The following is a 10455-nucleotide window of genomic DNA, read 5'->3' on the forward strand; positions in this document are numbered from 1 at the left end:
GCTGGGAGCTCACCCCCACCCCATCCGTGTGTGCACTTGGGATTTTGAAACTGGCCCACAGTTGGCTGTCACTGCTCAGAAGAGGAAGCCAGGAGGAGTTCCTGCTGGGCCAGGCCGAGCCCTGCAGCTTCTCCCCGGGGAGGCGTCCAGGGGCCGGGCAGGCCGGTCCGGCGTCCCCAGCCCTGGGAAGGGAGCAGGAAAGCCTGTCGTGTTTACCAGCTGAGCGCAGTGGTTATTTTAAGAGACTGATGGAAGGCAGTGTGAGCAATGAGACCCCAGCAGGGCCCAGGCCCGCGGGAGGGGGCGCCACCGCTGCCCAGCCGGAGCCCTTCCTCCCTGCCCCAGCCTGGGGCCCGACCAAGGACTGCGGGAGGCAGAATGAGAAAAACATTTATTCCATCTGCAAACCAGGCTAACGGAGCCCAAGGGCGAGGGGCAACTCGGGCTGAGTCCTCCCGCAGTCTGGGTGCTGCGGGACCCACGGCCCGGGCCCGCCCCCCTCACAACAGTGGCGGGGTATTTACATAAAGCTGGGTGTTACAGGGGGGCCAGCAAAGAGGAAGTGTCTTCCAGGCTGCTGGGGTGGGCGCCAGCCCTGCCCCACGGACCCCATGGCTGTCAGCAACACCGGGCAGAGGGTGAGGACCCCAGCGAATACAGCAGTGAGCACAGGCCCAGCCCACGCTGCGGGCGGGGGTGAGTGAGTAACCTGAGTGAGGGGCCGGGGCCACAGACAGGTGCTGGGACCCCCGGGCCTCGGCTTTGGCAGAGAATCCAAACCACCGGAGCGGCCACAGCCTTGGCCCGGGCCCGGCTCCCTGGGGCTGTGGAGGAGCTGTGGTGCTTGTTGGAACCGTGGTTGTCTCCGTGGCCGGGAGCCACTCAAAGCGACGAGAAAACGCGCAGATAGCTAAAAACCCTCTCCAGTACAAAACGCCTCGGAGGAGTGAGTGGGTGGCTGCGGAGCCCCGGAGGGCACAGGCACTTGGGTGCGCTCTCCAGGCTGTGCTAACTGGGGCAGGCACGAGGCAGGAGCCCCAGGAGGTGGACTCCGAGGGGGGAGTTCAGGGTGCAGGGGAGCCCCCAGCCACCCTGCCCACGCACCCTACCCCCGGCTGCCGCTCAGTAGACAGGGGGCGGCTGGTAGCCCTCGGTGGTCTGGGCGTTCTGGGTGAAGGGAGGCTGCTGGTAGTTGTCCACGGTTGCGCCGGGGTAGGAGGCGTAGGCTGTGCTCGGGTCCGGGGTGGGGTCCACATAGTTCTGGATGAAGTCGTCCACTCCGGCCTTGTAGCGCTTGTAGGCCAGGGAGGCCAGCAGGCCCTGCGGGGAGACCCGAGGCTCCAGCTGAGGGTGGGCAGGAGGCACACGTGGGAGAGGCGGCCACCCTCCACCGGCCCGGCCCTACCCAGGAGAAGATGGAGAAGAAGCTGAAGGTGATGGCTGCCCGGGCGGAGTCGGCCCCCACCAGCACGCTGCCCGGCTCGGTGGCCGCCCACTGGTTGGTCAGGAAGCAGAAGCCGACGAACCACAGGAAGGTCCAGAGAGCTGGGGAGGGGAGGGGGTCAGCACCAGGAAGGCCCCAAGGCAGGGGTCTCCTGGGAGCCTCCAGGGGGGCTAAGGCAGCAGCTGGAGGTGAGGACAAAGCGGGAGGCCCGACAGAGATCCGGCCCAGGGGCCTGGGACCTCCGGGCCCCTTATTGCCTGCCCAGGATGCAAAGGGACACAGCGGGGCGCTGGGGCCCCCGAGCCGCTCCAGCGCGGGACCCCAGAACCCACACTTCCTGCTCACATTCGGCTCCCGAGAGCAGGCGGAGGAGACGCCCCAGGCAGGTACCTGAGAAGAGCAGGTCGCCCACGACGAGGTACTTGCGGTCGGTGGCGCTGCTGATCTGGGGGAAATAGGCGTCCACCACGAAGAAGAAGGCGGAGGCCAGGAAGGCCAGCACCCCGATGGCACAGCCGTAGCGACAGGCGTCCTCGTTGCGGTTGAACACGCAGTACAGCTGCGCCGACTCTGGGCTGTTGCTGTAGCCCTCGCCGAAGATGCAGGAGAACACGATCAAGGCGAAGACCTGCCGGGAGAGACGGCGTTGCTGCCGGGTCGGGGGCACGGCGCCCGGGTGGCAGGGCGCACCCACAGCGCCGCCGCCCCTCCGGGCTCGAAGGCCACCCCCACCCGCGACGGCCCTGGGGATTCCCGGCCCGGGGAGGGACGGGGAATGGAGGGGATCTCCTGGGAGGAGCTGCCCTGGCCCATCGGCCCCACGCCCACTTTGGGTTTCGGACGTGACGGGCCACACAGCCACCCTCCAGCCCACTGTCTTCCGCAGGTCACTTCCACGTGCCAGGCTGTGACTGGCTCCAGCCTGGGAGAGCCCCCGGCCCTGCCCTGGCCCAGGCTGGCCAGCTTGCTCCCTGCAGGGCCCTCTCCTCCCCACAGCCCATCTGTGTCCAGGCACACACTCCAGGTGGTCTCAGAGACCCAATCTGGACTCAGACCTGGGGAGAGGGGACCCAGGGGTAGGGGGTGACGGGGAATCCCCCAGCCCCTTGGGGGTAGCCCATGTCCTTCTTGCCTCCTCCCCGAACTTCAAGGCTGCTGCCCAAGCCCACCCTCGGCCTCCAGATGCGGCACAGGTCTGTGGGCACCTGGGTGCCTCCCCTCGGGCTCCACGCCTGGCCCTGCCCTGCCTACTCCACAGGCTCCACCCCCACGCTGGGGATGAAGCCGGAACTCCGGGATGCTGGGCTCACTGCCCCACAGGACTCCCGACACTGCCGTCCCGGCCCACAGGGCACACACGGCCCCCAATGGTGCCTTCACCCCAGTCAGGCTGTGGGGGTCCCCGCAGGCATGGCTGGTGTGAGCAGGACCGGCCCACCGCCCTGCCTGCCCACTGCCAAGGCCTTGGCGGCCTTTGTGGTCCAAGGGCGGGACACCCCTCCGCACCATGAACCCAGGGCTGCAGGGCTCGCTCCACGGGCACGTGGGGTCTCGCGTGGGGAAGCAGACTCCCGGCCAGCTTCCAGGGGGGCTCCCTGGACTCCCCGCCCCTGCACGTGGCCTCGAGAAGCCCCCACCCGGTGGTTCCCCGCGCTTGGGGCCGCAGCGTGAAAGCCACCTGTCCTGGAGCCGCCCTAGGCTCCTCCCCTGCCAGCAGGGCGACAGGCCCGCTCCCCGCCGCGCCTCGGGGACACCCCGCGCCAGGGACCGACGGCGCGGGGGCCCGGGACCCGGGGGCAGGCGGGGCTGGGGGGGCCGGGGACGAGGAGGGCAAAAGGCGGGGCCCGGGACGCCGGACGCCGGCCCCGTGCGCGCCGCCAGGCCCGGGACGCTCGGCCGCCGCCACCTGTCGCGCCCGCGGCGCCGTGAGGTCCCCGCGGCCACCCGCGCGCGCCCCCCGGCTCACCATGCACACGGCGCGCGCCAGCACCTGCGGCTGCGCCAGGAAGCGCCGCAGGTCGAAGGAGCCGCCCGCCTTGGCCGCGCCGTAGGCCCCACTCTCCATGTCGCCGCCGCCGCCGCCGCCGCCGATCGCCGAGGAACCAGCCCGGCCGCTCCGCGCGCCCCGCCTCCGGGGGCGGGGCCAGAGTGGGGCGCGGCGGGGCGGGGCGGTGGCGGTGGGGACAGCGCGGGGCGGGGCAGAGTGGGGGCGGGGCCAGAGTGGGGGCGCGGCGGGGCGGGGCCAAAGTGCGGGGCGGCGGGCGCGCGGGGCGGCGGGCGCGCGGGGCGGCGGGCGCGCGGGGCGGCGGGCGCGCGGGGCGGCGGGCGCGCGGGGCGGCGGGCGCGCGGGGCGGCGGCGGTGGGGACAGCGCGGGGCGGGGCAGAGTGGGGGCGGGGCAGAGTGGGGGCCTGGCGCGGCGCGGCGCGGGGCGGGGCGGGGCGGCGGCGCCGCGGGCGCTGCGTGTCCCCGCTCCGGGCGCCCGGAAGGGTCAGCGAACCCTGCAGACGCCGCGTCCCCGGCGCCGCACTCCACACCCCGGGCCGCAGCCTGGCGCCCCTCCCTTCCGGGCCTCCCCCACCCCTTGATTCTCCCGGGGCGGGGTGGTCGCACGGGGAGGTTCCGTGACGCCGACGCCGCACGCACCGACCGCAGGTTCCCAGGGTGAGGGCCAGGGGCCAGGGTGGACGCCAGTTACAGCTCCACCCCCCCACCCCAGCACAGCCGGCCGGGACCCCCGACCTGGCTGGCCTCAAGCGAGGATTCCCACGCGCGCGCGGGGTGGGGGTGGTCCCTGCGTACCCCCGGCAGGGAGCTGGTCAGCGGAAGAGCTGAGTTGCAGGACTGGGCCAGCAGCAGTCCGCGTCCAGCCGCCAGGGAGCAGCTGCGGGTGACAGCGGGTGACAGCAGGTGACTGGCAGCCGGGAGGAGGCGGGAGCTTTCCGTCAGCTGCTGGATTCTCAGACCAGCGCTGCTCAAGTGTTTGCCAAAGGCCCTTGGCGCTTACAGAGCCACAGCTGGCGGCCTGGCCTGGCCTGGCCTTTTTTTAAAGGTTTACTTAAAAGACAGAGTGTGTGTGAGGGGAGACAGAGAGAGAGGAGATGGTCCATCCACTGGCTCACCAGCCCCCCAAATGGCTGCAAAGACCAGGGCTGGTCCAGGCCGTGGCCAGGAGCTCAAAATGTCATCTGGGTCTCCCACCTGGGTGCAGGGCCCAAGCACTCCGGCCGTCCTCTGCTGTCTTGCCAGATGCATTAGCAGGGAGCTGCATCGGAAGTGGAGCAGCCAGGACTCGAACCAGTGCTCATGGGGGATGCTGGTTTAACCCACTGCACCCCAACACTCACCCCTTTTTTTAGATGGATTTTATTGTGAATGTTAGGGGTACACAGAGACAGCAACAGCAGGTGCACAGTGCAGGGCTCACATAGCTGCCGCATTCTTGTGTCAGAGCAGCTGACAGTCCACGTGCAGGTCGGTTCGTCACCAGTGTCCCGCGCGTCCTTTCCAGTGGGGCCTGCTCCTCCCACACGTCCGCTACTTCCTGTCCCCTGACCTGCATGGCCCACTCCCCACCCCCACCACCACGACCTGCGCCTGTCTTCATTCCGCCGCGGGTCTCTCTCTAGGGCAGCCAAGAAAACGGAGCAAAGCCACGTCCCGGATCACAGCCTGATGACGAAGGCGTGGAGGCCCCGGTCAGCCAAGGGAGTCCAGGCAGGAGGATGGGAGGAGGCTGGCCCGGGTCATGGGCCAGTGGGAGCCAGGTCCCTGTGCCCACTTCATAGAGCGGAGAATGGAGGCTCAGGTGGCAGGGTCACCCTGAATCTGGCCTCTGGAAAGGGTGGAGCCCCTCGGGCAACATGGACGGAAGACAAGGCACAGCCTGTGGCCACTGGCCAGGACATGGCAGTGTCCACAAGGGAGCAGGGGTAGCCCCCACCAAAGGCTGTGTGGGTGGGTGACACAAAGGCCTGGACACTTGACAGTGGGGCCGTGGCCTCGGAGCAGGGAGCCCAGCCCCTGGCTCCTCTCACCCCTTGAGGGCGGACGCTCCTGGGCACCCAGAGCCAGCTGAATCCATCCCAGGGCGGCCCAGGCAGGTGCACCATGAAGGTGGTGGTCCTCACTGTCCACCACTCCTCAGCAGTCCGCCCTGTTCCCCTGCTGCCCCCGCGCCCCAGCCAGGCCCCGTGGGTGCCCCAGGCCACCACAGCCCCTCCTCCCTGTGTGCGGCACCCGTCTCCTACCTGGTCCGCATGTTCCAGCCCAGCATCCCGGAGGTGATGGCTGAAATGACGGTGAGGCTGCTGGCCAGCACGAAGGCGGGTCCCTCGGGCAGCTCCCCTGTGAGGGAGGTGGCAGCGGCCAGCTGGAGCTGTCCCACTTCCTCCACCCTCCCGCCCTGTGGACCTCCCGGTCCCGGGGGGCCAGTGGCCCCCGCAAGCCGCCGGGCCCCTCACCTGGCGGCAGCAGCGTGAAGGAACTGCTCTGGGCTCCGACCTCGTTCTCGGCCCGGCACTGGAGCCAGCCTGGCGTCCGGGAGAGCGGGATGGAGAAGTTGGCGGGCCGCCCGGGGAGTGGCGTCTGCCGCAGGCGGACCTGCCCGTCCCTCCCTACCAGGCTGTAGGAGATGGGAGGGCTGCCCGAGGACGCCTGGCAGGACACCTGCGCCTCGGGGCCTGACCCCTGGTCCTGCAGGATGAAGGAGGCCTGCAGCTGCGACACTGGCTCTGGAAGGGGGGGCAAAGGCATGGTGGAACATTTTAGACCCCTCCCTAATCAAAACACGGGGGGGACCGGCGCCCTGGCATAGCGGGTAAAAGCCACCGCCTTCAGTGCCAGAATCCCATCTGGGCACTGATTCGCTGCTCCACTTCCAGGCCAGCTCTCTGCTGTGGCCTGGGAGGGCAGTGGAGGATGGCCCAAGTCCTTGGGCCCCTGCACCCACGTGGGAGACGGGGAAGAAGCTCCCGGCTCCTGGCTTCGGATTGGCGCAGCCCTGGCCATTGCAGCCATTTGGGGAGCGAACCAGCGGATGGAAGACCTCTCTCTCTCTGCTTCTGCCTCTCTGTAACTCTGCCTTTCAAATAAATAAATAAAGTAAAATAAAAACAAGTCAGAGGCAGGGGCTAGGCTGCCACTTGTAACCCCAGCATCCCGTCCCAGAGCGCTCATTGGAGTCCCGGCTGCTCTGCTTCCGGTCCAGCTCCCGGCTGATGCCCCTGGGAAGGCAGCAGGTGATGGTCCAGGTGCCTGGGCCCCTGCACCCACGTGGGAGCCCAGATGGAGCTTCTGGCTTCACCCTGGCCCAGACCTGACCCTTGTAGCCATTTGGGGGGTGAACCACTGGATGGAAGACCTCTCTTGCTCTCTCCCTTTCTGTCTCTGTCTCTCTCTGTGTCTGTCACTCTACCTTTCCAATAAATAAACATCTTTTAAAAAAATTAAAAATAAGGGCAAAAAAAGAAAACAAAAAGACAAAAAATAATCACCTAATGAGGCTTGGTTGTGCTCGCTGCCTCCTCCAGGCAGCCCGCTGGAGTGCCGCCTCCACTCACTATCAGTCTACTCTGCTTGCAGTGCAAACCAGTTTCACATTTGAGGTTTTTAAAATTTATTTTTAAATACATTTTGATGTGAAAGGCAGAGAGCGAGCGAGTGGCGCACTTCCCTCTGCGGCTTCACTCCCTAAATGCCTGCAGCAGCCAGGGCTGCGCCAGGAGGAAGCCAGGAGCCAGAGAGCCCTTCCAGGTCTCTCGCCTGGGTGCCAGGGCCCCAGCATCACCTGGGGCCTCCAGATCTGTTAGCAGGAAGCTGGGCTGGCATGGGGGTGGGATGCAACCCCAGGCAGTCTGAGACGGGATGCAGGCTTCCGGGGTGGCCGCTCACCCCACTGCACCCCAGCACCAGCCCCCGCAAGAGAGCTCCATTCGTGTGCAGTTTATTTTGGGTTGCCAGACTCAGCAAATAAAAATGCAGGTATGGGGGCCGGCACTATGGCGTAGCAGGTAAGGCTGCTGCCTGCAGTGCCAGCATCCCACGTGGGCGCCGGTTCGAGTCCCGGCTACTCCTCTTCCAGTCCAGCTCTCTGCTGTGGCCTGGGAAAGCAGTGGAGGATGGCCCAGTCCTTGGCTACTCTGCACCCACATGGGAGACCTGGAAAAGGCTCCTGGCTTCGGATCAGATCAGATCTGGCCATTGTGGCCATCTGGGGAGTGAACCAGCGATGGAAGACCTCTCTCTATCTCTCTCTCTCTCTCTCGCTGCCTCTGCCTTTCAAATAAATACATAAATCTTTAAAAAATCGCAGGTGCATTTTCATGTCGGACACACGATGGACAAGCTGCTAGCATCAGTCTGTCCTTATGTGCAGTGAAGTTCCCTGGCAGTCCTAACCGTGTTCTTCCAGTTGTTACCGGGGGTGGGGGCTGGTGTGGGTGGGGGCTTTGCTTTGAACTGGGTTCCCGCACAGACCAGGCACGGAGGCGCCAGGTTCCTCAGCGGAAGCTGTGGATGACCGCGCAGGAGGCGTCGGTGACAGCAGCATCGCCAGTGCCCTTTGCCCGATCCCTCAGTGGGGACCGAACAAGCTGAGCCTGACCTGACGTTAACCCTGCGCTGTGTCTCCCGCCCCCGCCTTGCGCCCACACCCCTGCAGCCTTGTGGCTTCCAGGCCGCAGGTGAAGCCGGCGAAGGGCTTGGCCTGGTGAGCCTGTCCTTGGGCGCCGTGTCTCCTACTGGGGGCCAAGCTCCGCAGGACCTCGCTTAGGGGATTCTGGATTCTGGAATCTCCAGGCCCTTCAGCCCCGGGCTCAAAGATCCTTCCTGGGCGGCAGCCGTGGCCCCCGGCTCCACCCCGGCCACCTACATGGAGCTCTCCCTCTCGCCCCGGTCTGCCCCTGGGCTGAGGACTTGCGTGCCCAGCCCTTGCAGGGCTCTGAGGCCCGACCTGCAGGCAGAACCTGGGCACGCCTCCCTGGGCTGTTCAAAGAACGGATGGGGCCGTGTGCCAGGCCCACCTTGGCCCAGGCACACTTCCTGGTGCCCCAACCCCTCCAAGGAGAGCGGAGCAGGATCGCAGTGGGACGGGAAGCAGGCGGTGTGGAACCGGACACGGTGGTTGGAAGCCAACCTTAGCCTCTTACAAGCTGTTTGTTTATTTATTTATTTAAAAGAGAAAGAGAGAGAGACTGAGAGAGAGAGAGAGAGATCTTGCATCTGCTGGCTCCCTCCCCAAATGGTTGCAACAGCCATGACTGGGGAGGCCAAAGCCAGGAGTCTGGAGCTTCCTCCGGGTCTCCCACGTGGGTGCAGGGGCCCAGGGACTTGGGCCATCTTCCCCTGCTCTTCCAAGCACATTAACAGGAAGCTGGATCGGAAGTGGAGCAGCCGGGACTCAACGGTGCCCATATGGGATGCCAGCACTGCAGGTGGCGGCTTCTACCCGCTGCGCCACAGCACCAGCCCTAGGGGATCTTTCAGAACGTTAGCTTCCACATCCATGAGAGAACTTTGTGGAAAATGGAGTTAAAAGAAAGTTTCTTGGAGCAGGTGTTTGGTTCAGCACTCAAGCTGCCTTTTGGGATGCTTGGGTTCAAGTCCCAGCTCTGTGTCTGATTCCAGCTCCCTGCTGATGGGCGTGCTGGGGGAAGCAGGGGTGGCCCAAGTACGGGGCCCTGCCACCACGTGGGAGACGGGCACAGAGCTCCAGACGCCTGCTGCAGCCATCTGGGAAGTGGCCAGCAGACGATCTCCCTCCCTCTCCCTCTCCCTCTCTCTCTTCCTCTCTCTCTCTCCCTCCCTCCCTCTCCCTCTCTCCCTCTCTCCCTCCCTCTCCCTCTCTCCCTCCCTCTCCCTCCATCTCCCTCTCTCTCCCTCCCTCTCCCTCCCTGTCCCTCTCTCTCCCTCTCTCCCTCCCTCTCCCTCTCTCCCTCCCTCTCCCTCCCTCTCCCTCTCTCTCCCTCCCTCTCTCTCCCTGTCTCTCTCTCTCTCTCTCTCTCTCTCTCTCTCTCTCTCTCTTTCAAATAAAATAAATAAGGATACGACTCTTTTGGCCCCCACATTTTTTGAAATCCGTGTTTTCTGCAACATGGATTTTTGCTGAGCATCCTGAAGACCTCTTAGTTCATGAACCTCAAGCTGTTTTGCACCAAAAGAAGTTTGTCTTTTAATTCCACTCCCCCGTGAACATCTGGGGCTTCACTTGGACCAGAGCCTGGAGCCCACCCTCAGAGCCGCCGGGACAGCTCGGAGCTGCACCTGTCAGGACCTGGGCCTTGGTCACTCCCACCCTGAGCTCCTTCGTGCTGCGTCCTTGGGCTCTTGCCCAGGGGATCTCCAGCCGGGGTGGGGCCTGACCTGGGACCAGCCCCCAGGACACTGAGGGTGGCTGCAGGTGGCAGCCTCCTCGCCCAGCCCTCAGAACCCGCAATCCCCACCCAGGAGCTCCCCCCGCCCCGCCCCGCCCCACCCCGCGGGGCCCTCACTCACTGGCCCACAGCTCCCAGTACATGTGTATTGTGGCGCTGGCCGCGTGGGCGCCCGAGCTGGAGGCCGCCTGGCAGGAGTAGGTGAGCAGGTCCGGGCTGGACTTGAGTGTGACGTTGATGGTGAAGGAGGCCGGCACGGGGGTCCTCACCACCTTCTTGGTCACCAGGGTGTCCTGGCTCCCCCAGAGGGAGTAGGTGACGGGCGGGGGCGCCTGCGGTGCGTGGCAGGTGATGACGACCAGGCGCCTTCTGGGGTAAACTTCCAGGACTTTGTAGGCAATGGAGGTCTCTGGGGCCATTTCTGGCAGAAGTGGTCGGAGGAGGAAGAAAAAAAAAAAACGCATTAATCAAGTAGGTGACGAAGACGTGGCTTGGTGGCAGCTGCCAGGCTGAGCAGAGGGATGCCGGGAACGACCCACATGCACACGCGTGTCACGGCAGCACCGTCACAGCCAATAGCAGACGCGGTGGCCTGGGGCAGGCGTGGCGGCACAGTGGGTTAGCCTCTGGTTGGGACGCCC

At 65.7% G+C, this 10455-nt stretch overlaps 2 protein-coding genes across 2 annotated transcripts; both read right to left on the minus strand.

Annotated features, from left to right (window-relative positions):
• Positions 1-379: 379 nt before the first annotated feature.
• Positions 380-3545, minus strand: SYNGR2 (synaptogyrin 2). The gene is made up of 4 exons (XM_062216011.1): positions 3411-3545; positions 1835-2072; positions 1406-1545; positions 380-1320 (listed from the first exon to the last, which is right to left on the minus strand). Exons 1-4 carry the CDS (start codon positions 3507-3509, stop codon positions 1123-1125), a joined length of 675 nt encoding a protein of 224 aa, XP_062071995.1. The 5' UTR covers positions 3510-3545; the 3' UTR covers positions 380-1122.
• A 2143-nt stretch (positions 3546-5688) lies between these two features.
• On the minus strand, positions 5689-10233 carry C18H17orf99 (chromosome 18 C17orf99 homolog). Its single transcript, XM_062216143.1, has 3 exons — positions 9936-10233; positions 5906-6175; positions 5689-5789 (listed from the first exon to the last, which is right to left on the minus strand). The coding sequence occupies exons 1-3, from the start codon at positions 10231-10233 to the stop codon at positions 5689-5691; spliced, it is 669 nt and encodes a 222-aa protein (XP_062072127.1).
• Between the last annotated feature and the right edge of the window lie 222 nt (positions 10234-10455).

This window comes from Lepus europaeus, chromosome 18 (genome assembly GCF_033115175.1).
Source record: "Lepus europaeus isolate LE1 chromosome 18, mLepTim1.pri, whole genome shotgun sequence".
In the NCBI taxonomy this organism is placed as follows: domain Eukaryota; kingdom Metazoa; phylum Chordata; class Mammalia; order Lagomorpha; family Leporidae; genus Lepus; species Lepus europaeus.

Bases quoted from the DNA above. Each gene is read 5' to 3' on its own strand.
- SYNGR2 (XM_062216011.1), bottom strand. From the start codon at position 3,509: ATGGAGAGTGGGGCCTACGGCGCGGCCAAGGCGGGCGGCTCCTTCGAC. The intron at 2,073-3,410 runs GTGAGCCGGGGG...CTCTCCCGGCAG, and splicing joins TGGCGCGCGCCGTGTGCATG to GTCTTCGCCTTGATCGTGTT. The intron at 1,321-1,405 runs GTAGGGCCGGGC...GTCTCCCCGCAG, and splicing joins TCTTCTCCATCTTCTCCTGG to GGCCTGCTGGCCTCCCTGGC.
- C18H17orf99 (XM_062216143.1), bottom strand. From the start codon at position 10,233: ATGGCCCCAGAGACCTCCATTGCCTACAAAGTCCTGGAAGTTTACCCC. The intron at 6,176-9,935 runs GTGAGTGAGGGC...CCCCCCTTCCAG, and splicing joins GTACTGGGAGCTGTGGGCCA to AGCCAGTGTCGCAGCTGCAG. The intron at 5,790-5,905 runs GTGAGGGGCCCG...CCTCCCTCACAG, and splicing joins CTTCACGCTGCTGCCGCCAG to GGGAGCTGCCCGAGGGACCC.